The sequence below is a fragment of the Siniperca chuatsi genome, linkage group LG13 (genome assembly GCF_020085105.1).
Source record: "Siniperca chuatsi isolate FFG_IHB_CAS linkage group LG13, ASM2008510v1, whole genome shotgun sequence".
Lineage (NCBI taxonomy): Eukaryota > Metazoa > Chordata > Actinopteri > Centrarchiformes > Sinipercidae > Siniperca > Siniperca chuatsi.
The window spans coordinates 3523046-3550911 of NC_058054.1; the positions used below are offsets into that span (position 1 = coordinate 3523046).

Below are 27866 nucleotides of genomic sequence, written 5' to 3' on the forward strand. Positions count from 1 at the left end.
TTTGACAATGCCACGCAGACGCAGACGTGCTTCCCGCCCCGTTCGCAGACGCAGGAGACCTCGCAGGTCCTCTGCTGTCCGCAGACGCAGGAGAGTTGTCAGACACAGACGCTAGGCAACCGCAATAAACATGTAGCCAAGCATCAAAATGGCACTGCACTTGATTTTTTTCAAGCCAAAGAACAGTTAAATAATCATATTAGGTACAGAGACGCAGATGCTAGGCAACTGCATTAAACAAGTAGTCCAAGCATCAATCACAGAAATTATGATATCATCAGTGACATCACGTAATCCTAGATTGATGGAACCCAGTGAGGTCATGTGATCTACCTTGGTGAACCTTTAATAGGACCCATTAAAGGATGTTAACTGTCAGAATGACACAATCAGTGACATCATGGGAGGATATAAATAAGACCCATTAATCCATTAACATTCACTGTCAGAGTATCTAACAACTACACACCATGTGCATCATTTCTTGCTTAACCGTTGCTTGCTCTCTCTTTTTTTGTTTTGTCTTCTTGATCTTCTGTTACTATCTCCTTATATGTTGTTATATTCTTTTTCTTTTGACCTTACAATTTTTCTTTGAATAGTTTTACTCTTTCCTTCTTTTACTTTCAATTTCTCTCTTTCCTACATAGTCTACCTTTCTATTTATTTATTTCTCTCTTGATATTTGAGGAGTAGCTGTTTGAAAGCCTTACTCCGACACAGTCCCAGGTGTGTGGGCCCCAGCATTAACATGACATGAACAGATAAGCGGTCTGGCTCAGGCTAAGCTCAGCCTTTTCCTTTGACGGAAGGAGAATGCAGCAGAATCAGCTATGACATGATAGTTGGCAATGCTTTCCTGCTTCCTGATCTGGCTAATGTTCAGATCCCAAGATGGTATGACTCTAACGCCCTGGCCACACCGCCTACCTCTACCTGTGCTTGACGGCTACCTCGCTGAACTGCTGCGGCTCGCATGCCTGTAGTGTCCACACAGACAGCGTTGCTGCTGCAGTGTTTGATAATGGCCATCAGTAAGAAAACATCTTTTATGTCTGACATATTCTACAGATACAGACATTGCAACTGTAGTGAAAGGTGTAATGTTGCTGGTATGATGTCAATATTCATATCAACATATCATTTTCACTGTCTATTTGTGCTGAGAATCACGCTCGTCACACAGAAAAAGTAGATGACACGCCGAATCTCTAGATGACGCGCCGCCTGAGTGTTGGTGCATGTTAAATGAAAAGCAAGAGGTTCCGCGACGCTGCGCAGGCAGGCAGTGTGGCCTGGGTGCAACCCCTCATGTCCAAAGTGCTCCAGAGGCGGAGCATCCTCAAACAGTCTGTCCTTCAGCAGCCAGCATTTTGTTTACAATATAGTTGCACACAGTTGTTGAACCAACATTTTTTGTGTGATTTGTTTTTATATGCACAAACATATTAGTAGAAATAAGATTCTTTTGTGTTAACTGTGCCAACACAGAGGGTCTTTAGGAAACCACTAGACACCATAACCCCATGGTCTTGGATCAGGCAAAAACCTAAATAAACCAAGTGCTAGACTGAACATTAACAAGAATAGGGAATGTTAATAAGAGGGATTGATAACATCATTGTCCATGATGTACTTCCTCTGGTGATGTCATTGATTGTCTCATGTGAATTGTGACATCATCAGTGACATCACAGAGCCTTGCCTGGGAGTTTATAAATAGAACCCGTTACATCCAGCAGGTCACCATTTGACAATGCCACGCAGACGCAGACGTGCTTCCCGCCCCGTTCGCAGACGCAGGAGACCTCGCAGGTCCTCTGCCGTCCGCAGACGCAGGAGAGTTGTCCGACACAGACGCTAGGCAACCGCAATAAACATGTAGCCAAGCATCAAAATGACAACTTTTCTCATTAATGCATTTTCTCTAACTCTTTTGTATTAATAGGATTAGTGCTGTGAAATCAGTGTGATGCAGTCAGGAGTCCTGTCTATTTGGCACTGTCACTGTATTTGTGCTGAGAAGCACAAATAGACATCATACCAGCAACATTACACTTTTCTGCAGTTGCAATGTCTATATCTGTAGAATGAAAAGAGAGCTTGAGAGAGTAGTTTGAAATCTGCCTACCTTCCCTGCCACGTCGGAAAATGCACATAATTGTCAGATTGTCTGTTTCGAAAAGTGCCGTTAGATGACCCGACCAGCACTTTGTTTGGCGCATACGGGGCTTACTGAGACCTGAATAACATTCTGGTCAGTACAAGGCCATAAAACCTTTTGTGTGACAAGTTAAAGGTTTGAAATACAACATTTTAACCTAAACAGCAGCAAAAATCTAGTTCCATTAACTATGCATACTGTATAAAACTGGACTCACCAACATTAGATCTTCTTCCTCTTTTGCCCCTTGGGTCTTGATGTGAAGGGGCTACTGCTGTCACTCTAAGGGACAGGTAGTGAAGTTCAGCTCTCAGAAAGGTGCCTTTCACAGTCATCCCGCAGCAGCCATCATGCAGTTTCCTGGCAGCACAGCCTTAAAGCCAGATGCACTTAAATTCAATTGACATTAGGCAAATAACCCACGCTGCTCTCTGTGTATATAAATATTCTTTATACATAACATCCATGTTACATTCAAAAGAAATAGAAATACAGCCAACAGGAAAGTCACATTCAAGTCATTTCTGTGCTGCACATTGCGACGTTGTCACCCAGCCTCCTAAGGCACCAAAAAAATCAAATGACCCAAATGACGAGGTCGAGAACAGAGCCCCAAACCCATCACCACGCCAAAACCCCACAACACCACAGGGCTCCTGGAAGCTCAACAGAATGGCATAAAGACAGATCAAAACCACAATTTTCAACAACTGTATTTATACTGGCACAAATCATCTGATGATCAAGTTAGAATGACACTCGGAAACGTCTGTATTTGCTGCCTGCATCGTTGTGTGAAACTAAAACCTCAATATCTTTCTGACATCAGGTTTTTTTTGTGCTCATTTGCAATCTGTGGAAATCGCTGAATCCTGCATCCCTGTCCGTAAAATGCTTGCTGGGAACGATCTGGTCTTCTAAAAGGTAAGATTTATTTGTACAAACCATAAAGCAGGTTTATCCCAAGGAAACACAGTGATAAAGATACAAAGCTCTCTACATAGTTTTAGCATTTTTGGAAAGATCCAGTTTGAAACTCAAATCTATACAAACTCTTTCAGTACAGTTCTGAACCTAGAATAACCCAGTGTTAGCATGCTAACATGCTCAACGTTACATTAATAGATTGAACATTAGCATGTTTAAATGCGAAATGTAAATCATGTTCATGTGCCAATTGCAGCATGCTAACATGTTAACGTGCCAACGGAAAAGTGTTAGCATGCTAAGCTCCAAGCACAGGTCAGCCTAAGCACAACTGAGGCAGACAAAGTAAAGCTAAATCTGACAGAGACAGCTGAGCCTGATGAGATGCAGCTGATCGATGTTGAGCTGAGCCTGAAGGTGTGTTCAGACTTAACATGAAGAGAATTTTTGTCTTTATTAGCCAAAAAACAGCCAATGAAGGCTTTAAACATCCAGCTTACAACAGTTAGCCTGGTAATCAGACTGAATTGCCATTTGTTTCACTTATTGTGTTCATGTTAGCTGATTTCTCTTTTGGAAGGAGGGTGGGGTCATTTTGTTTTGGTTGCCCCTAACCGATCAGTAGCTATCCATGTCATTTTCAGTGGGCACAGAAGCTGTGGTAGGTAACAGTTAACTTATTGTTTTTCACGTAGATCAAATAAATAAATAAGTCGACTTACAACTACCTGTTCAGTTGCACCAATTACGCTTGACACCATTATTGTGGCATTTTCTCCTTTATGGATGTGGTAGCTAGCTATGTCAGACGATGACATACCCATTTTTCCCCCTGCCTATAAAGCTTTGACTGGTGGATTGTTTCTCCAACCAGCTGAGATGACTGTCAACGTGCACCACACCAGGCCTGTTGAAATCACTGAACAAATCGGAGGTGTGTGCGTGTATCTGTATGAGTTTAGGCTGCTCCAGTTTTCTCATGGTGAATTCCTGTAGCTTTGGGATGAGCTCAAATTATCACGTTAAGTTGAAACGTTTTCAACTTGGACTTAATATTGCAGTAGTACCACCACTAGACTTCACTTTGCATTGAGCCCGAACACACCCTGACAAAGTCCAGGTTAGATTGATAAAAAATGTATTTTATTTATTTATTTCACTAATGGTAAGCATCTTAGAATATAAGATTTCTCTCCATTTTACAGCCATTGAGTAATTGCTTTCTGATGTATATTGATTATTACAGCCTCACTGGGCTGTTAGCATGGCTTCAGACTTGCTGATATATATATATATATATATTTTAACAGCACTGTTTTTACAGGCCAGTAATGTTCTAATCATCTGGTACTAATTACAAGGAAAATACAGAGGACGTTCTGAGCCAGGTATTTGCAATAGTGTTGACTTTATAAATAGGTCATTGATTTCAATAAAAATTTCCTTGAAATTAACTTCTCCATTTGAACCCAAGTAAGCCCAGGTAAATGTTCATTCATTATTTATTTATTATTGGAAATTAGAGGTGTACCAATTGAACATGGTCTCCATTTTACCAAACTGCACTTCTTTCTAGGAACCTTCCTGTTCTACATAATGCAGAAGTGCCTAAAAATGGGATATAGTGCCATATTGATCATGCACAGTATTTATTAACTCTTACACAGCCAACTCTGCAGTCCTAAACCATCATGAGATGTGTGATGATGTGAATGCTCGCGAGTTGTAAATCTGATAATGTTTCCCATCAATGCCTTCTAACCCACATGACATGAATTCTTCACAATGGTCTGGAAAAAGAAAGGGTGGAGGTGAGTGTCGTTCGTGTCTGTCTGCACAGAAAAAACTTTTTCTGAGAATAAAACACAAAGGCAACACCACCACATGTGAGTTAATTTAACTGTTGAGATTGTTTTGAGGACCGGCCCCAGAGCGGACAAACAATTCTAACTCATTAGGAAAACATTTAGTAACTGCAAAATCTGCAAAAAAAAACACCAAGCCTAAACCATCAGATGTGTTGTTCCTGCATAAATACCGCCTGGTGTTACACCGATGTTACACGAATGACGACCTCTCCTGAGTCACTGTCCTGGCTGAGGTTGTTTCGGGGCACCAGGCTGGGGCAGAAGGGGCCCAAACAGAGGCAGGTCCATGGCTGCGGACCCAGCTGGGTGGGGTGTAAGGGGCCGTTGGGCCCAAAGGTGACCAGAGGCAACCAAAGCGTCCTGGGGGCCAATGAGGAATGGCCAGTGCTCGTCTCCTCCATGTCCTTCGTCTTGTCGTAGCTCTGTACATCCCAGTGGAGGTTGACGGCTCGCCAGCGCATGAAGACGTTGTACACTGCCGCCCCCTCGTGGACAATCAAGCCTGTTACAAGGACAAAAATTGAAATTAAAGGAAATGTTGATCTCTGATAATGTCACATTTTTAGGTATCATTAAATGGTCATCGTCAAGCTCCAAGCAATACTTGGAATCAGGTATTGTAATTTCTTTTTCTTCAACATGCCTCATTTTCTTCTACCTCAGTTTATGGTTTCTTCCATTTCCAAGAACATCTTTAAACAATTCCCAGACAAAAAAGGGTTTTATGAGTGACTCTAGAGAAAGATGGCAAAGCCTGTGCTCAAACTCTAACCTCACTTTCACGGCTGAACTTGGCCTCTGGTACACAGGTTAAGGGGAAACCTTTAGCTTGCTTCCTTGGTACCAAAGATCGTCTTAAGAGCCTAAGAATCTTTTAAACCATGTTTCAGATTTGTAAAGCTTTTTCAATTGCACTCCTTTTTTATAGTCATAACTCAGTCAAATCTGAACACACAGACATGAATATTTTTAGATTCAATGTGACTTACATTTTCTGAGGATATTATCTCTGATGCCCATCGCAATTAAATGTCCATTTATAAAGTATAGAAAAAAGACGCTCAGTATAGCACCAGAACTTGCCTGAAAATCATCACGTTTTTAAGTTTTCTTAAGTATCAAAGTAATCCAGTGATAACTGTCTGTACATCCATGGGTACACTGCAAGCAGGAACTGCTAATAGCTAATTCAGAATACTTTTAATGGTGTGCAATTTGCCAAAATGTAAACAAATAGTATAGGCTTAAAAAGCAGGGCTCAAGTTGTAGGCCAGAGTGTAATTCACCGAATCCACGGCAACATCACAAAGTATCATCAGAGTAGTTAGTGAGAAGCCTCGGGTTATAATGGGTGTCGTTTACACCAGTATAAACGTGAGTGGATGTTGATAGTCAGCTGGTAGTCCAGCAGCCTGTGAATGAGCCTGTGACTGATAGTGAAGCATTCATGAAGCAGTTAATGCCAATCAACTAATACCAGCTGTGACTTCAGTGCTCTGCCTGAACTAAAGCTATGCTCCATCTGGGCTATAGATTTTGTCTTATGTAACCTAGACAGAGAAAAAAAGTGAAACAATCTACATTTCTATTGCACAAATAAAATCAAGGTTTCACAAAGAGGGTTTGAAAACCTAGACTAGATTAACAAGTCCAGGTTTTCCAATCTAAGTACAACAGTTTTTGACCAGAGGAAAACTGTGAACTCACAGTTTTCTTGTTTTCATAAACAGTGTTTAAAATGATTAGATTTGGGACCATTGCTCTATTACTTTTTTCCTTAAGTTTTTACTTTTAACTAAGAAATCAAATGCTGAAGTTAAAAAGCCAACATCAGCCTTACAAATGTCTAGCTGCATAGGATTCAATGGATTGTCCCTCTGACTGGTGACTGTTTGATGTGAGGGACTGACACACAAGCCTGACATTACTGATAATTTACACTGAGACGTGTTCTGCCATCACACACCGCTGTAACTTCTGGAAATACCTCAGTGGAAGGTTGCATTATATGTTTGGCCTGTTAGCTGCAACAACAGAAATGACACCAAACAACAAAATGGACAAAATGCCAAACATGAAAATAGAAAATATTTCATGTATAACAGACCACAGAGGATAGTAGTTTGGTGTTTTACATTCAGCTGATGACAGCTGCATGAATCATTCCCAGGCTCACCTACGCAGACCAGGTCCATGAAGCCATACATGCCGTAGCAGATCTGGAAGAGGATGTCGCGGCGCTGCCAGATGGCCTGCGGGCTGAGAGCTGACCACAGCAGCCAGGAGATGCTGGCCACCAGGAAGAGAGAGCCCAGGAACACCGCGATGATCTGAACCTTCTCCACCAGGGTGATGGTGATGGACTGCCACTGCACACAGAGAAGAGAGGCAATACATGCTATGGGCCGAAGGCAAAATATAGGTAATTTGTCACTGCCTTCCAAACCAACCCATGTGACTGTTACGGAAACTACTCATATCAGCATTTCCTGCCACCTCTATGGGTAAGAGCCGGTTGGGTTTATGAAATTAGGCAATTAAAACTACTTGGTTAAGTTTAGAGCAGGATTGCTGTCATTTATAAAAGAAACCAACACTGACTGTTGGTATATGCAACACACATCATATTGAATGATGCTCGTCATGACACCTGCACTGTTTTCCACTTAAGGCCACTCACCAGCAGTGTCGAGACGCGTGTCATCGTGGCATTACACCCTTTACTGTGTCAGCATACACCACCGTCCTATTTCGCAGCATCAACGCTTTAGAAAAGCAGCTATTTTATCATGTTCTCTCCCTGCTGTATGCTACAGCCGTCAAAAGGCGCATTTCAAATCTTGTGACACTAAGCAGCACTGACAGGTTGTGTTGCCCTTAAGATTTAAAAAAAACAAAACAATCAAACAACGTCCAGCTACCTTTTCCTTTGCTACTGTCCTTATGACTACAATACATTGCCAATTTTAACAAACTATGTTTGTCTTTTGCCGTCATCTTTTCTGGTGAAAACACTCTCCCTTAAGAATAGGGCGGAGTGCAAAGCTCCTCACGGTCATTTGTTTCAGGGTCATTGGATGGAGATCATTACTCCACCTCATACGACCCCTCACTGTTAAACATGACATCACTCTCCTGTTAACCTCCATAGCATTAACAATTTAAAGCTGGAATGGGATCTCTGGAGTAGCCTGTTAAAATTAATAATAGTAATGATAATGATAAAATATATATGAGGTATACTATATGAGGTCATATGGACCTTACATAGCCTATATTATGAATAATGGAGGATCAGCATCCTATACATTTTAAAATATCACTACCTTTACTTATGAATCATTTATAGTGCCATCACACGTGTTACTGTAATCCATCCATAGCATTATGCATGCATTAAGAACATATGCAACAGTCATCATTTTGATAATACTGACATGCATTTCCACTAAGTGTTATTGCATGCAAGAAGGGTGTATGATATGCCTGCATAACTGTTAAGGTACAGTCCGAGGAGCTGGACTCTGCTGACTCTACAACTCGTGCTGTACAAACAAACTTACTTATCCCAAAGTTTCCAAAGGTATAAAATATGTCAGGCTGAATTGTTGGGTTTAATGATAATAAACTGTGCGCAAAAGATCCTTTCTGCGCACCAGCTGTTTCCATGTGTGTGGGGGCTCCTTAATAAAGGCTAATATGTTTATTTGTTTTTTTAAGTGTAGTTAAGTCTTAAGGGGGAATTTAAGAGGGAAACCAAGAGGTTATGACACAGACTGGTGTTTTTATTACACGGTCTAACATTAGACAATGACTGAATGAAAAGAGTTATTAAGATGTTGTGACGTTTCATCAGTAACGTTTGTGAACAGTTATGATCAACTGAGAAACACAAAATTGTTATATCTTACCTCAAAGTCAAACTGAAATTTGGCGAATATGGTCAAAACGGCTTGTTCCTTAAAAAATATAAGCGATTCGTACAGTATTCAGTTCTGTTCGTGCGGTTAGACATGACCCAGCAAAGCTGCATTTAAACGGACCGAGTGCAGATGAACGGTCACCTGTGTGTTGTAGTTGCAGGTCAGTTTATGTAGCCGCAGGTGGTGTCGCACGTCATAACGCGTTGACGTCACAAATGACATTTTTTTTTGGCGTCACAAAGGAATCGAATTCTGCCAGACATCAAAGCAGCTCAAAGTGAGAAATCACGCACACGGAGCGACACGCAAACTTTAGTTTGTTTAAACGACTGCGAAGAGCTGCCTCCTCATCACGCCTCGGGAAATGCGCAAAGTCAAGAGAGAGAGGCGCACAGACAATCCATCCTTCAGACAGATGGTAAACTAGCCTGAGTCAATGCCACGTATCAGCTAAAAGATTTTCCTGTGAAAAGGAGGGGATGGAGATGGAAATATTCAAGCAAATGACCCCTGAAAAAAAGCACATGTGAAATTAATGTTATCACATGTTGGATGTAAATGTCAAACCCACATGTGCCTATATGTGAATTTATTGAGTAAAATGTTTCTCCAATTGGTGTTTTCACATGTGGTGTCTCTCATATTACATGCAAAATATCTTTAAATCACATGTGTGTACGTCATGTGAATTTTCCACAGGTTAAAAGTCCAAAAACCACATTTGCCTATGTGTGAATTTGATTTGATGTGACAACATGCAACTTGTACTTAATTACTTTTCATTTGAGGTGTGGGAGCACTTTTGAAGTTGAAGTAAGCCCTAATTATTATGCATGAAAAGTGTCTGATACAACTTTTGATCCCTGTAGTTTTATGACATTAAGATCAATTCAAATGTTGAGCTGACTGGCAGTAGCAATTACTGTAGTAGCATCTTTAGTGTTGGTAGTATTTGTGATAAATGATTCAATATGTGTGATTAGATCTCTTTCAGCCTGTCTGTGAAGGCACAAGCCCTGAGAGGCAGACTGTGCTTTAACTGGAACAAACTCCTGAGCAGCACCACCAGCAGGATGCTAAAGGTAAGAAACACACACAGCTAGCACCACGTGTGTGTTTAAAAGTGGCATTTCTGTTAAAAGGGTCAGTTTAACCAAATTACAAAAAGACACATTTACCTATTTGCATCGTGTAGTATCTAGCCATGCAGATAGTTTTAGCTTTATTTACTGAGTTAGTGAGAGATCTCTCTCTGAGATTTTTGCCATCGCCCAAACACAATGATGATTAATGGAATTTAATTTGTGGAGATCAACTCACTTAAAACGCACATTAGAAAAACTCGGCAGGACCATTTGTAAAAACAGTGTCCCTGTTACTAATAACAGCACACACTGTCAACAGCTTTCAGTGGAACTACTTTTTATTACACTCCCTACAGGGAAACTGGACAGCAAGGTGTGTGAATTATCCAGAGTTACAGGGACATTCTGGAAAGACATGTCACTGTTTGACACAATTCATTTATTTATTTGTTTTGGGCTGATGGTACAACTTACAGAGGCAGATATCTAAAATAATTTTTGTAGTTAGGTTTATTTGCCAATCATTTGCATAGCTAGATAACTAGCGATTGGCGAGATTTTTTCCCCTGATATAATTCTACTGTATATCAGTAATAATACCACTGTACTTAATTGTAGTAGTAGTTGTAGTTAATTGCTGAGGTCTGGGAACACTGTGACATCACTACAATAAAGTCTTGAAGGGCCCAAAAGCTCGAGCAGTCAGACAATCAGACAAGTTGGAAACAAACCAACATTTTATGAAGATTATGAGCACATAATCACTATTACTAGACTCTGAAAAGTCTAGTAATAATCCCTCATTGCACAAGAAAACAGAAAACACAAAGGTGGTACGGTAAAATTATTACCCAAATAACTTTAACTAACCTGTGAGGCTTGTTTCCAACCTGTCGGATCGTCTGACTGCTTGTGTTTCCTATCAGACTCTTTTATTTTTAGTAATGTCACCGTGTTCCCAGATCTCAGCTATTAACTTCGTGACTACAACATAACCAATACAAATGATGGCTCATGTTGAAATAAATTACCATTTAAAGCAGCTATAATCAACATTTCTATGATAACAACAGATCAAACCACTATGTGTAATGTGAAAGGTGTTGCTCACAGTGATTAACCCACAGAGATGTATTACCCCTCAGCACTTTAGAGCTTTATAGCGTCTTTCACCTCATTGTTTTGGTTTTACTGTCTGCAACTTTACTGTTTTGGTTCACTCTCCCCGCTAAAATAGCATTGTTTTTCGGCCACAGCAACAGCTCTGTTTTCAGAGAAAAAGGTCCAAAAACACACTACACTACCTGCCCAGCATCAAACGGCAGACAGACACAGTTAGCGACTAGCTGGTGAACACAGTGGAGCATTTAGCACTTAAATTCATCACACAACTCCAAACGAATGCTAATGTTTCTCCCTATCTGCTGATTTGTAAACAGGCAATGGTTTGCTTACGAGTTCACCATTTCAACTTAAAATGCGATATATCATGTCAGTGTTGTTTACAGCAAGTTTCCGCTGAAAGAGCCTGTCTTCTCTACTGTCCTATAGGCAACTACCAGCCTGACTGGCGGGACCTTCACCTGGCTGGAAAACCACATCAACCAGAACAGGACGGGTTATGTCAGAAGGTGGGAGCACAAAATCATGACCAGACAGTTTCACGCTGCACTGAAAACCTCCTACAAGCTCAACAAAATCTCTAAAAAGGAGATGAAGGAGGCCAAGAGGAAGTGGAAACAGGCCATTAAGAAGGTAAAAGAGGAGGACAAGAGGAGGAAAAAGCTGTGGTCAGAACAAATCTGTGTGCCAGAGTCAAATCAATAACAAGAGAAAATAGGAAATAGGAAAGTGGAGGAGGAGAAAACAGAAAGCATAGAATAAAACTTGATGAAAACAACTTGAAAACAGAAATTTGTTGATGCTGAGCGGATGATTGTGAAGCTACACGGTGCTTTAGAAGAAAAGACTTTAGGCAGACTGAGTGGACAGAAAGCAGAGCTCTGCTGGGCCTCAGCTGTGTGTTTGTTCAGTCTGCCAGTGACTCAAGTCCCATCTGGAGCAAACAGATCTGAAAATGCCTGAATGTTCTTCAGTGAAAGAAACGATCCAGAATGCAGATAATTTAAGCCTCAGGAGTCTCAGTCTGTTCAGCTTTGGAGGAAATGAGGACTGAAGGAATCCTGATGCTCCAAACTGACAGCAGAGACCTGAAGAGGAAACAGAAACACTCTGCAGGTTCATAGTCAACGCTACGTTTGCCTCAAGCTACCAAAAACAACCAGCATTTTTCTGTCTGTGTTTTCCTGAAAATAAACTCTTTACTACATTGTTACATTGTTAGATACACAGTAGCTTTTTCAAATTAGTTGAACATGCAGGGAGGATGCACAAGAAACAGATGTAAAAAAGAATGGTCAAAAATCAGAGCAGCAGAGACAGAAATACCCTGATTTATAGCCAATAATATGGCTGAAGCGTCAAAAACACAGAATGCTTCACTTTTGCACATCTTTCGTTAGACCCTGCCTGTTAAATGCTCACATCTTTTAAACTCCACAGCACCAGTTTGTTACACAGGCTTTCTGTTAACCAGCCGGCAGTCTGCAGCCATGGTAGCGGCTCTGTGAGGTTGTAATGCTAACATGCCCACAATGACAATGCTGATGACATGCTGATGTTCAGCAGGTATAAAGTTTACCTTGTTCACTATCTCAGTATGCTTACATTTGCTAAGACTGCAATTACAGTGGTTTCCTGATTACTTAAAATGCTATCCATGAGTTCTGAGTTTATCATTTAAACCTCCATCTTCATACAAAGTGTGAGTTCCAACAACATGTGACTGCAGTGTTACTAAATCAGACAGACCAGCATTGTTTAGCATCATGTAGTGTTCAGACGAGTGTTAAAAGGCAAAAGCAGTGACCTAGTACAGTTTAAAAATCTCACAAATGTCTGTTGTCTTTTCATGCACAACGGTTTCAAGAGTTTATAGAGAGCGTTGTAAAAAAATATATATATATATATTTTTTTGTTAAGCTGGCACCAGATCATCAAAGCCAGCCTCTGTTTTACAACTCTTTCCAACTTTCTATCTCCCTCCACTTAAAATGCTAGAAGGACAATGTGAGTGTCATGGTGGGGGAGGATAAACACAAACCAGAGAGATATTTCGCAACCTGGCAACCCAAAAGTTCTTATTACTAATGACTTATAACTTATGTATAGGGCTTTAATAAATTTTTAAACATTAATAAAGCTGTTAGTTACAACTTATAAAACCTTTATAAATGATGCCTTATTAGAAACTGGTTACATTTTAAACCTGCAATAATTACTTTTTTTGCCACTTGGGGGCAGCGGAAAGAAGTTGTGAACACAACATCGACATATCATCACCTTTTAAGTTGATATGGTGAACTTGTTATCAAACATATTGGTTGCATATTTATCCAGCATCCAGCAGTTAGGGAGCAACATAAACATTCATTTGGAGACGTGTTTGTGTCCACCTGATGAATGTGAGTCCAATTTTCACTCTTTTACCTCTGTTTTTGGTCTCCACCAACTCCTGATGGGAATATTTGGCTCTTTATCGGCTAAATGCTCCACTATGTTCACCAGCTGCTCTCTAACTGTGTCTGTCTGCTGTTTGCTGCTGAGCAGGTAGTGTACAGTGTCTTTTTAGAGCTTTCTCACTGAAAATAGCTGCTACTGCAACTGAAATTGACGCCTTGAGAGCGGTGAGAGTGAACCAAAACAGTAAAGTTGTGGACTGGACAGATAAACAATGAGCTGAAACTCTCAATAAAGCTCTGTAAAGCCGAGGGGAGCTGCAGATTCAGCTGGTAATCTACAGCCATGCTAGTGGCTCACTGAGACTATATGTCTGTGGACTCGGGGAAGACAACTGTGGTCCCAGGTTGACCTTTCCAGTCAGAGAACTACATACAAGAGTAAAGTGCTGAATTTCGGGACATCAATTACAAGATTAATCACTAATAGAAATAAATAAATCACTGATATAAATACAACAACCTTATGTAAACAACATTGCCGGCAATGTCACCATAAACAAACAAATCAAAATGTCATCATCGACAAACAAAAATCGCCACTGTTAGCCAGCATCGTGAGACATTGTCACAACCATCAACAACATTATCATTGCCACCATCCTCATCATCAAGAAACAACACCACCACTACTACCTACCCCTCTGGCCTGAGTTCAGAAGGGAAATGGCGATGGGAATGAATGAGTGCCTGTATCTAATGTGCTTACAGGGGGAAATCTGAACCGGGAGCCATAAGGTAGGATCTGAAACTCAGAATGAAGGGGGTGGTTGCTGACTGATAGGATGGATTTAGCCTTCCGCACTACCTTACTGTTGTACAGGTCAGTGAGGTTACTTTGCTGGACACCTAATTTAACTTCTGACTTTCACTATTTGGAAAGAGCAGTTTTGGCCTTGACAATGAGATTGCCATACTAGCAGACCACACAAAATGTTAATATAGAGTCAATGTAAGATTTGTAAAAGAGGGTCATGAGGGTCTTATTCACATGAAAAATTGACAGTTTGCAAAAAGAGCCAGCAACGACTGTTCTGTCTTTGTAAAGCATCTCTGTGTTGGAATTAAAATTCAATTTATTGTCAATTAAGCTACCAAGGTACTTGTATGTTTCTACAACTTCTACCACCTGCCCCTTGATGGTAGTGCTCTGAGGAGCGGAGGGCTTGCACCTTGTTTAGTGTGTTGCCATACAAACATTTGCTAATTAGCACTAAACACAAAGTACAGCTGAGGCTGATGAGAATGTCATTGCAGGTATTTGGTCATAAACCAGGTTTACGTATTGGACAAACTACAGTTTTAAGCCAATATGGGGCTAGAGGAAATGTCAGGGGATCACCAAAGTTATCACGATTCATCCTCGGGGCACCACAAATGTCTAAATTTCATGGCAATCCATCCAATAGTTGTTGAGACATTTCAGTCTGGACCAAAGAGGGACACCAGCGGACCTATAATAACCTTGATGACATCACTCCAGTTATTTTCTTAGACTTGACAGAGCTCCTCCAGGGCAACAGAAGACATTATACAACTGTTTTCACAGACTCATGACTAGTAAATTGGCATGTAAAATTAGTGGAGCACCCTTTCCATTGCTATACCTTAAAAGCCCCATAAAATGTCCATCAATGTAAATGTGTTAAGTCATGTGTGTAATTATAGCACATTTGGGTTTTGAAATTGAGTGTAAGCGAACCATTTTGCAGGAAGGGCACTGACAGACGCAGGTGGTTTTATTTGTTGTCAGTTTGCCAGAGAAACTGCTTTTACCAGTTCAGTAAATATTTCTGAGCATAAATCTAACTGGTGGGTCGATACATCAGCGATTGTAAAAACAATATCTTGTTAATGCCTCCATAATAATTTAGAGAGCATGCTTGGTGGGAGAAAACTGTAACCTCAAAAGGTTTATGGCTGTAAAAAGCAGTAAAAAAAGCCACAAAGAATATAATGGCTACAATTTGGTGTCACATTGCTTGTCAGGCATTTAAACTACAAATCTGAAAAGAATGTTTTTCAGGAAGAAGAGCATTCGCTTTTTCATTGATATCCATGAGTTCTGAGTTTATCATTTAAACCTTCATACAAAGTGTGAGTTCCAACAACATGTGACTGCAGTGTTACTAAATCAGACAGACCAGCATTGTTTAGCATCATGTAGTGTTCAGATGAGTGTTAAAAAGGCAAAAGCAGTGACCTAGTACAGTTTAAAAATCTCACAAATGTCTGTTGTCTTTTCATGCACAACGGTTTCAAGAGTTTAGAGAGCGTTGTAAAAAATATATATATAATTTTTTTTTTTGTTAAGCTGGCACCAGATCATCAAAGCCAGCCTCTGTTTTACAACTCTTTCCAACTTTCTATCTCCCTCCAACTTTCCAACTACCTTCTCTATGCACCTTGCAGTTGAAATTGTGCAAGAAACAAAAAAAAGAAATCATTTTTGAAAAATTTTGACTTATTGACTGATGAGTGATCTCAGAGCACCTTCATTTGCGAGTGTCCTCATCAGAAACCACATCTACTTTCCTACCAACAGTCAACACAGATGTTTTTTAACCATAGCCACCATACTTCCTGAACTTTAACCAAGTTGTTTTAGTTGACTTAACCCACCTGAATCATAAAGGTGGCAGCAGAAAACACATCGATAATATCAATCTTCTTTTTAACAGGCATTTGTAATGGTTTTGGTAGCCACTGACTAATGATGATAGTCAGTGTCCAGTCTCCTGTTGACAGAGGCGCCAGATCACAAAATGTTCTTTTGGGTCGTTTCACAAAAGACACATTTTGTCATTAAGTTTGGAGGACCTGACCAAACTGATTCAGGATTTAATAAACAATTAATCCAATTAACTCTGAAAACACAGTCAACATCCCTAAAATAAAGCATGATGAATCCCTTAAACACTGCAATTTTTAAGATGCTGTTGCTTATTTAAAAAAGTTTTTAAAAACTGTTAGAAGTAGAATACTCTCTTCTTTCCTTTAATTCTGTTTACAGTATTTTACCTGCCACGGTCTCTTCATGTTGATGGCGATGACGTGGAAGCGGTAGCAGCAGAGCTCGCAGGTCCAGCAGCCTCGCTCGCTGATCCACTTCAGCAAGCAATGCTGGTGGGTGTAACGCACTGAGCCGTCACACCGACACGGGTTCAACAAGTCACCCTGGAGACCGGAGAGAGGACAAAGGTCAAATAAGTGGGGGCAACAAGTGGCCGAATACACAGGAGGGGACAAAACAATGAAAACACCAAAAGAAATACCGTACTATAATAAGGCAGTAAGAAAGGATTTTTCCCCATTGTCATATGAGCATAATATATACCTCATAATACAATTTTATGATTTCTTGGCCAGCTGCTGCCTGAACTCCCTCCACAGCCTGTACATGATGACAGAGGATCCCAACACATTACACCTGAGAAAGGGTTAAAAGCCAATGATATTATTCTGCTCTGTTTAGCCTCGATGTTGTTATTTATTTCCTGCTGATCACCATCAGAGGTCAGTAAAAGTCATACTCTGTTACTGAATGTTCTCTTAAAAAGGACCATACCTTTGTTGCCATTTGTATGTTGTAGCCCATATATACCAAGTTCTTTACATAACTGCCCGACCATTTCCCAAAACATACTGTGGTGTTTTAGATTTTCCGCCACTATCCTTTTGCACAAAGTTACATGGAAGTAGCAAAGCAAAGACTTTGATAATATTAAGTAGCTATACTAGGTACTCAATATTCATACGCATCTGGTGTTTCTATTATTTTGACCACTCCCTGTAGTGCCAGTGACAGATTAAACCTGAGAATCTCTTCAGGAATAGAGAGAAACTATCTGCCTTTGGGTCGATATTAGAACAGTCTCCCCAATATTAATCTAACATCCATTTTCAAGGTCTATGTGTCAACTTTCCCATCTAGAAATCCTTGTTTTCAGGCCTCAGTTTGGCCTTTTCTCCCAGCAGGTCATACATCAAAGAAAATACACGACTTGTTCACCAGAGGGCTTTACCAGCATCGCTCAGATCAATGATCATTTCTCAAAGCTACAACACTCACGGACATTAACGATGGAATGCAGCATGACATTAATCATTACAACCGTATCTATTCGTCCAGATGTTTTTTTCTTCCTCGAGGCATTCCTCAAGCAGCCATTACTGCAGCTTTGACCTGCTGGCTGGGCTGTGAGTGGCATATTAATAGTATATTAAGGTCAGTGGTCAGGGAGCTCATTTTTCATCATGTCATATTAACCTTGTGGGTTTAAAAGGACCTCGGAGGCTTCCACTTGAACGAACTGATGTGGGTCAGCTATCCACTGAAGCCGTGATTGATAAAAACCAACATCAAGGACGATTTTAATATGTTTCTGAATTCTCTAAGGGGACATGTGATGAAAACATTCCACTTATTTTAGTACTATAAAGACCAATGGAGTCTACAAGAAGGTCAACAAGGCTTCAACTGAAGGGTGTTAATACAACTATAATATATCCATGTATTTCCTATATGACAGTATAGAGAGACAGGGAACACAGGAAAGAGGGGATGATAACAAGCATCAAAGGTTCCTAGCCAGGAATTGAACCGGTAATGTTGTGGTTACACGGTATACATCCTAAACTGCTCGACCACCTGGACATCCCAAAAACACACAATGTTGAGCATCAAAGTTCATTCTTGACATAGGAAATAGTAGTTTTATATCATAACCATCTTAATTCAGGGTCCACTTACTAGCTTTTTACAGCGCTTTCAACAGTATCTCATGGTCTTGATCAGTGTAGGAAGTTTGTATGTCGTCGAAAGATCCCCAAAAAGCTAGCAAGTGGACCATGAATTAAGATTATTTTGTTCAAGAACTGCAATAATTTACGAAACAATCTCAACTCAAGGGGCCCCTACTAGCTTGTTCTGGAGCTTTCTACCCCATCTCACGGTGTTCATCAGCAGATGGACTGAGTAAGTGGACCTCGTCTTGAGATCGTTCTGTCAATTAGCTCCCGAAAAAGATAGTAAGTGGACCTTAAATTAAGATTATTTTGTCAAAGAACACTGATGAGGACCATGAGATGCGGCTGAAAGTTCAGGAAAAGTCTAGTAAGTGAACTTTTATTTAGGACCATGTTGGCAGCAGTTGTCAACTGCTGTTTGAACAAACTATTAAACACAAATTTGAAACAAACGTAGACAAATAAGTGCTAAACACGTTTATACTGTTTCATCACAACTGAGCAACTGCGTCTGCTGTAGGATATGATTGAAAGCTCTTTTGGGAATCAAACAGCGGTGGTTTCTAAAAGGAAGCTGGTAGAAAAAGTCGTCAGGGCAAGTTTTAAAAGTTTTATATATATTTGATCAAAATTCAAAACAGCAATGCACTGATGCTGATTTGGCCTGTTAAATAACATCTCATTCTCACTATCTGCTCAGACATGAATTTTTGAAGTGTTAAATTTCTGTTTCGCAATCTTCTTGATAACTGGTGAGTGTGCCCGGCCTGCGGCCTTGTATCAAAATCAAATATCAGTCTGGACCCGCAGGCAGAGCTATTAGATTAGCTCTGCTAATAGGCTATAGCCCACATTCAGAAGACAGGATATTCACTTAGGCATTTACTGCCCTGACTCCTCTCTTTCCCTTAAGCTCCGACGGGGATGACTCGTCCCTCATCGAGGCTCGCTGTCACGATCCAAATAGGCCTGCAGAGTGTCAGATTTCAGAGACGGGTGGACAAAGTGTCCATTTGTCCCTGCAGGTCCACATCTGTCCATCCACCTCCAGGAAGAAGTGCAGACAGTTAGACTGATGCATCGCTTGGGGATGATATTTATTATACATAGATTATGATTCAGGCGTTGTCTTATACTGATATGATGGATGTGATGCAGTTTGTTTCATTGTGTATTGATTGTACAACTGACCACTTACCTTAGTTGTCTATGGGAATATTTAAATTGACTCTACACAGGAATAAAAAAAAAAAAAAAAACAGTAAAGTTATGATTGTAGCCTACAATGTGTTTTATCACCATTTATCTGGTTTTCAGTGGAGAGTTTTGGCATTTCATGATGATCTAAATACTGTTTCCACCCTAATAAGAATAATGTTATTAGTACTATCATTTTATTCTGTTTAAATTTATTTCATTTTTTAAAACTGTGTTTTTAGTGCATGACTTCGGCTTATTTAAAGCACTTTGAATTATCTATCTGTGTTTGAAAGGTGCTCTAAAATAAACTTGCCTTACTATGTTTTTTGGAATTCAGTGCAAAAAAAAAAAAGTATTTTTTTATTCTTTTCTATATTGAAAGTGTTATACCAAGATCAGTCATACCATAAAACCTAATTTCTGAAAAGTAAACACCCTCTAAAAGGGAAATGCAATGTAATCTAATGTCCATTTCTGACTTCCTCTTCTCATGTTTAATGGTATCGTGCTTGGACAAACCTGGATTTTTAAATCTGGATTTGGGTTGGAACCAAATTGGATATTTTAAAAGCTGCAATTTAAGATTTTTTTTTTTTTTTTACAACAGCTAGCAGCTCTTTAAACAATCCTGCTTAACAATACTGCCTTTAATTTATTACTGAATTTACAAAAACATGACTAAGCAGTAAAATGAATAAATAGACTTTACAAACAAATGTTATTTGGATGCATTACAGATTATTTACACCCATGTGTCTCAAAGGACAAATTCATGTCGACTCTAAAAGGCAGAAACCTGCTGCTGCTCTGATCTTTATGGTAAGTCAGAGATGTCATATCAGCTGTCAGAAACACAACACCTGCTCTACCCCCAAACTACTAGCTGCATTTTCATGAATAACAGAGACATGACACCTGTTAACAGTTGACTGAAAAACAGGAAGGAGGAAGTTGACATTAAATGTGTTCTATTATTTTGCTAAAACTGTTGTGAAGAGAGAAATAAGAAATGTTTCTTTGGGGTTACTTCACTCATGACTGAATTTTTGTGAGTACAATATCGATGTAACTGTATAGGTGAAATCAGTCATCTTTGTGCAACTCTTCCAACAGTCAGTTATTCCAAAAAAAAATTAAGACTGTTTACCCCCCTAACCCCACTGTGGTGAGCTGAACCTCTGCAGCTCTGTTCCTTGTGCTGAAGTGTGATTTCAGCTGTGAGCAGTTATGCAACTATGATTGTATTTTCAAATACTTTCAAAATTAATGTATAGTTTTCTTTTATGGACAACTGTGTTTTTGCTGCAGTACAAGACGTTAGTGTAAATCCTAAATCAGTAGATCCAAAAGTGAGGTTTGGGGGTCTCCAGGGGTCCTTGACAGGATCAAAGTGGTCATCAGCAAAATGAGGAATAATTTAGTGTCATTATATATAACTTTACATGTTTTATATTAGATCAGCTCCTGGCCTCATGTTCTAAACATACCAAAAACAATAACTGTAATTGGTCATTTTTGTGAGATATGGTACTTTGACCATGGAGGAAGTGTCATGTGGCTACTAGTCATACTTGGCGTGGTTTCAGTTTTTACAGCATTGTAGCATTGATAATGCATTATGTGTAGAAACTGTTTCAGCTGCTTTTAGTCTCAACACTTACAGTTGCTTATTGCTACCCATGTTTATATCTATCTATATCTATCTATATATATCTATCTATATCTATCTATCTATCTATCTCTATCTATCTATATATATCTATATCTATCTATCTATCTATCTATATCTATATATATATATATATATATATATATATATATATCTTAGCTTCCCAGTTACAGCACACTCAATGGATTAAACCTTCCCCACCCCCACATAAGCAAGGTCTTGCAAGCCACTTCATGTCACGTCATTGATTTCTGTCTTTAGGAATGACTTAATATGGAATTAAGTAACTCAAAGTGGATTCAGATCCTTTACTTAAGTAAAAGTAGCAATACCACATTATAAAAATACTAGATTTCAAGTTAAAGTCTTGCTTTCGAAGACAAGTACAAAAGTATTATTAGAAAAATATACTTAAATTGTGAAAAAGTAAAAGTCCTGCTTATGCAGTATGGCCCCATTCAGATTGTGTGTGTGTGTGTGTGTATGTATATATATATATATATATATATATTTTTTTTTTTTTTAAATACATTTTAATGTTGTAGTATGTTAAGGGAGGACTAATTTTAACTGCTTCATATACTGTTGGGTAGTTTAAAATTACGTTTCATATTTTAGAAGATGATCTTGTGTTTTGTTTGTTAAATCTGCAAAGTAAGCAGCTGTCAGATAAATGTGACTGAGTAAAAAGAACGATATTTCTCTCTGAAATGTCGAGCAGAGTAAATGTATTTAGCTACTTTCCACCACTGCTAACGCAGCTGTTAAATAGTAAAATGATGATATTCCTCATTATGCTGGGGGCCTTCTAAGGGCCCCTCAAGGATCCCTGAAGGCCCCCCAAGATCACTTTTGCTACTGCTGATGTATGCACTGTCCATGGTGCTGAAGTCACTGCAGCAGTTAAAATGTGTTGTTGAAATTTACCTTTTTTTTTGTTTTAACACTCTTAAGTTTAGATTTTTAAAAAGTTGTTCCATATTAATTCTTCACATTTATTTTGGTTGGGGTTCTGATTTATTCTGTTCACTAAAGAACTACTGAAATCCGTCCAATGGGGCCAGTTTCCAGCATGTCAACTGTTGTAAAAGCCTCCCCTCAGCAGGTTTACCTCATTCTATTTAGATGAGTTGCTGCTGTCAGCCAATCAGGGTCCAGTACTGTGACTGTGCCCTCAACCTTCTTTCAATTTAAATCTACTTTTACCATTCACAAAACCAGGGTTTTCAATCTGATGACGCTAGAGAGAGTGTAGCTATATTTGGTAACAAAATCCTGGACATGCTGGTATCAGACCTGTGAAAGGTTTTACGTGTCAGTGGTAGATTGCATGTACCTGTTCTGCGCCTTGGAAGCAGATCCGACAGCTGGGAGTGGGGATGCAGGTTTCGCTGCTGCAGTTTGAATGCATCGTCTGAGCCTTGCACGATCTTCCCCCGACCGCCCCATCCTCACTGGAAAAAGTCCCACTATTGTTCCCCCCACATGCATCCCGGCAGCCGTCTCCCTCCTCTGCCTCCTCTCCCTGCTCTGCCTCGTCCTCATCGTCGGGGTGCGGACGTCCTTGGCCATGGTCGCCTTCATCCCAGGTGTGGCGGTGGGTGATGGTAGTGTCTCCCCTCGCCTCCCCACAAGCTGAACCCGCCTCTCCCTCCTCTGTGCTCATAATAAAATGAAAAGTCGAAATAAAATTGCATAGATGCCACCCGACAGCTTACACAGTATCCACCACCACTGCGACGCAGGGATGCGATGCAGCCTGTAGTCTCCCAGATAACGGCGCTGTCGGAGTATATGCCTCCGCTCTGTGGATACCGAACCGAGCCGTGCTCCTGCGGCCGAACCTATGGTGTGGCAGCTTGGCAGAGCTGCGAATCAGCGGCCGGATCCCCCCGGTGCTGCGGCCCGTCGGTCGCCTGGAACCGCCTCATGCGCTCCGGAGACCCGGGGAGCGTTTCCAAGCAGCCTCCATGCATCGCAACGGGACTCAGCCGTCCTGAAGCGCCGGATTCCCCCTCTTCGTCTCCCCTTCCTCCCCCTCCTCCGCCTCTTTAGTCCCCGCCGAGGAAGCTGACAGCTAAACAGCAGCAGTGGGGTAAGGGAGACCGTCCTCCAAACGGGAAAACCCAGGTTGAAACCCCCTGATGTTTCTGAGTATTGACCCTGCTGAGAGGCTCTTGAGCAAGAATCCTTCCCAAGTCAGCTGCAAGTTGTCTGATGAGTCTTACACTCTCAGGAAGCAGAAAAGACCATTTCCCCTGGGAGATGACCAATCAATCACATTATTATCCCATTAATATGATGGAGGAGATAACTTTCCAGACCCGTGCAGCCCTACTTCTGTACAGCCTGTAAGAAAGAGATGAGCTGCATCATATTCACAGCAGCAGCAGCAGCCCGGTCTGCCCGCCTCAGAGAATACTTTATGTGGTGAGATGTGGCAACCCGCAGCACCCTCCCTGTGTTAAAGGGGTCATCTGCTGGGTTACAAATGTATCAAGGGTGGTGGCTTAAACCTCTGTGAATTTTTAAAGAAGCACCTCAGTCTATAAATGATAAAGCTATTAACTCTCATGGGCGGCCGAAGCCTGTGGTTCTCTAAAGGTGGTTGATGGAGACTTCAGGGGTCCACTATGGAGGTTCCGTGAGCCTAACACAACGTGGTTCGACAAATTTGACTTTTATGTAATTCGTTAAATACAAAATGTTTACTTGCTTTTAATGTTTTAAATTTGGTTTAGGTCATAGGATTTCTTGGTCTTGTTGAGGGATCATATGGGTCCTAGAGGGGGGGTATGGGTCCTGTTTCTTTTAAGAGGTCTTTGATGGGGTAGGAGAGTTTCTTTAGAGGTTCTGTGGGTAAGGGGGTTCCAGGGGTCCCTGATGTTATGGGACAGTTTTTTTGAGGGGTTTTAAGGGTCCCTGAAGTGGTCACGTGGATCTTTAGGCCTTTTCCACCAACATGGAACCGGCTGGTTAAAAAGAGCACCTACGGAGTGCTTTTGAGTGAAACGCAATCCTTAAATCAGCAACAATGCCTCTGAAAAGGATCACAACAAAATGAGGATTAGTCTGATAATTTTACTATTCAATTTTTTTATTTATATACCACCACTTCATAACGTCATCTCATTGCACTTTACCTATAGAGCAGCTCTAGAAAGTACTCTTTATATTATTATTTAGAGACCCAACAATTCCCACCATGAGCAAGCACTTGGCGACGGAGGTAAGGAAAAACTCCCTTTTAAAACAGGCAGAAACCTTGAGCAGAACCAGACTGAGGTTAATTTTTTAATCAATTCAGACTGGCTGTCACTGGCGGCTTAAATCAGGGGTTTTCTAAATGTGGTTATGCATATCACTTTCAGGGGGGTTCAGACCTCTACTGCCACCAAACAAATATTTTCATTATGAATTAATCTAATGATTATTTCTCAGGTAAATTGCCTAATTAAAATAGCAAAAAATGCGAGATCAAACTGTTAGTGAAACGTATGCAGCATCTGCAGGGCACCAATGGCACTTTACATGCCATCTGTGGCCTGCAGATGCTGCATAAGTTTCACTAACAGTTTGATCTTGTGTTTTTCCTAAAGAGCCCAACTGAGTAAGAAAGTGTTAGCCCTCCAAAACAGTAATGGGCATTACTGGAGCAGCGTACACCTCTGTAGAGTTTTTAAAACAAAGCGTGCTATTTTTATTTGTTTTTACTTACAGGTAAGGAAAGCAGAGATGCAGTAGCAGAGCCAGAGCCTGAGTCTGCAGCCCACGTTAAGGAACGTCACTTCCATCTGTGCTCAGAGATGATATTAAATGTTTCACATACAGGAAACCAAGTTTAATATAAGCCTTTCAAACATTTAAAAGCAACTTTAACAAAACTTCACCCACATTTTAACATCTTATCGGATGGACCAAATGTCTGGGAAATCACAAAAACTGTGGAGAAGGTCTTCCTAAATGGGTCTGTGATAACACAAGTAATAATTCAAGCTCATTGTTATTTAATGCATGAAAAATCCAGAGGAGCTGCCGACTCAAGCCTGTTTTGTGTTTTTCATGCCAGTGAGTGCCTGTATTTGTGCACATATTTAGCACATTACATTTTCTCACTTTTCTGCATTTGACAGTTCCCCGCCATTTTTATTTGTGTGGACCAAATATCTAAAATGTCAGAAAAATAGAGCCTTGCTATGATATCCATAAAGATACCAGCGAGTAAGGGGAATCAGGAAAATGTAAGCGAAGGGATCTTATGATGGGAAGGTTGCCAGTTTAAATCCCTGGACTGTGTATATGAGTAATGATTTGCCCAGCATAGCAAACCCTCCTGAGGTGCTCTGAGAAGGACATTCAACCCTCAAATAGTCCAGATCAGATCTAAGGGAGAAGAGTCTGACTGTACAGGTGAAATCTCAGCTGGGAATTTGTTGAAAGGTGCAAATGAAGAACAGTGGTGCTGCAAGATCAGCAAATCTTCCCTGAAGGGATTTAAATGCAGACTGAGCCTAGTCTAAAGTGATCAAAATGGGAAAATGTCTTATTTCAACTGGACAAATGTTTTTCTCATTCTGCTGAACATACACAGCACCCTTAGTTAACACTTTACTTTAGGTCCTGCTATTTAGTGTTTATAAGCATTGTATGAACATTTAAGAAATGTTTATAACACTATAACGTAGTTGTAAGCAGCAACATTTTTAATGTACAGTATTTGTCAGCAATTATAACTTTTCCTATGAAGGCATATTGTCATTCATTATCTGTTTATACAGCTGCCTCTACTTATAGGTGCCCACATGAAGAGTTATAGTTGTTGACAAATACATTAATAAACACTAATATCTGCTTACAGCTACATTATAGTGTGTGTGTGTGTATATATATATATATATATATATATATATATATATATATATATATATATATATATATATATATATATATATATATATATATATATATATATATATGAGATGCTTAAACGTGCTAAATAGGGGACTTGAAAGTGTTACCCACCCTTAGAACTGTCCACTGTTGTAGGCTTTAGAAAAGGATACAAAATGTCTAAATTACTGCCATGACCTCCTTTGCTGTTGGCCAGTATCTTATAATCAGCCTCTGTGCGGACCTGATAATAAAGTGTGAGGAGTCTCGGCCGGCTAAACATTTGTCAGAGGAGACTGCTTTTCCAAGAAGAATCTACCCTTTTTTTTTTTTTTTTTTTTTTTGGATGTCTATCGCTTTCCGGGGAGCGGACCAGTAATGGACTCTAATGCAGCAAAGGAAATTATCCACTCATGTCCAATCACTACCTACGAGGCACCGATCAATAGCAGGTCCCCAGGGCTCGGAGGGAGACCGGGATCGTGCTGAGAGCAGGGAGGGCTGGGTGAACTGCTTCTAAACGCGTTTTGTTTAGGAGGGGTGGGGACTGAAATGGACTGTCTCTGAATTTACTTTTGGATTTTACCTTCTGTCTGATAGCGTGGCGCCCATCCATCTAATACATATTTAAAAAACCTTTATTATGGGAATTCAGGTTTTACTCTTCTTACACAGGGCATAAGCCTACTACATGAAATCAAGTATGGTTAATGAAACCAAATTTGATTTGTCTGAGAAGAAGAATTTTGGCAAGTATCCCTTTATCAGGGGTTTATAAGTTGTAACTACAAGCTTTATTACTGTTGATAAATCATTCACTAATGCTTTATACATCCATTATAATTATATTATGTGTTGCAAGGTTGTGAAAAAAATCCATTTTGCTTAATACAGTCATTAATAAAAGGTCACGAGTGTCTCAGTTTTTACCAAGCCTGCAGTTATAAATGTTAGTAAGTCAGTAATAGAGCTGCAATGATTAGTCAATAAATCAATCGAGCAACTATTTTGATAACCGACTGTCATTTATCAAGGAAAAATTCCAAACTTTTGCTCGTTCCAGCTTCTCAAATTATTAGTATTTGATGCTTTTCTTTGTCATTTATGATAGTAAACTGATTATCTTTCTGTTGGTCCAATAAAACAAGCACAAGAAATACACTGCGGAAAATTATAAGGAGCATTTTTCACTATTTTCTGACAAAACTATTAATCGAGACAATAATCTGCAGAATTATCCATTATGACAATAATGGTGGTTTGCAGCCCTTATTAATAATGAAATGGTTTTTTTTTTTTTTATAAAAATCAATCACGTCTGCAGTTGTTAATGTAACTTTTTTTTTTTTTGAGTAGCATAAAAGGGAACTACAATAAATCTGTGTTGTAAAATGATCAATAAATCTATCTTGTTAATAAGTTGTTAATAAATGGCTTCTGGTCCAGATGCACTGCAGCACCGGAGGTCAACACAGAGCTCAAACATACTTTTAGAGTCGTCTTCCTGATGAGTTAAAGAGGAAGATAAACACCAGCCATAGAGGTATTTCACAACCTGGCAACCCAAAAGCTGTTCTTATAATTGTCTAAAAACGGATGTTTACAGCTTTAGTAAATGATTTATTAACCATTAATAAAGCTGTTAGTTACAACTTAAAACCCCTGGTACCAAAATTTTAAATCTTTGCATTTTCAACAAGACTAAGTCTACAGCCATGCTAGCAGCTCTGAGGCTGTACCAGCAGTGCTTTGAGCTAAATGCTAACGTCAGAATGCTAACATGCTGATATTTAGCAGATATGTTTACCTTGTT

The 27866-nt window shown here is 39.9% G+C and overlaps 1 protein-coding gene and 1 long non-coding RNA gene across 4 annotated transcripts; one reads left to right on the forward strand and one right to left on the reverse strand.

Annotated features, from left to right (window-relative positions):
- Window positions 1-27866, reverse strand: march11 (membrane-associated ring finger (C3HC4) 11). 3 transcript variants are annotated; one of them, XM_044218493.1, is made up of 6 exons: window positions 26227-27866; window positions 24882-24925; window positions 22500-23512; window positions 16567-16722; window positions 7136-7328; window positions 1-5461 (listed from the first exon to the last, which is right to left on the reverse strand). In XM_044218493.1, exons 3-6 carry the CDS (start codon window positions 22827-22829, stop codon window positions 5139-5141), a joined length of 1002 nt encoding a protein of 333 aa, XP_044074428.1. In that variant the 5' UTR covers window positions 22830-23512; window positions 24882-24925; window positions 26227-27866; the 3' UTR covers window positions 1-5138. The 3 variants fall into 3 exon arrangements, with proteins under 3 accessions (XP_044074428.1, XP_044074427.1, XP_044074426.1); XM_044218492.1 differs by having other exon boundaries at window positions 22500-24203; XM_044218491.1 differs by lacking the exon at window positions 26227-27866 and having other exon boundaries at window positions 22500-24203; window positions 24882-26044.
- LOC122886388 lies at window positions 8532-16558 on the forward strand. Its single transcript, XR_006380338.1, has 3 exons — window positions 8532-9300; window positions 9866-9964; window positions 11519-16558. It is a non-coding gene; the product is annotated as an uncharacterized LOC122886388 (long non-coding RNA).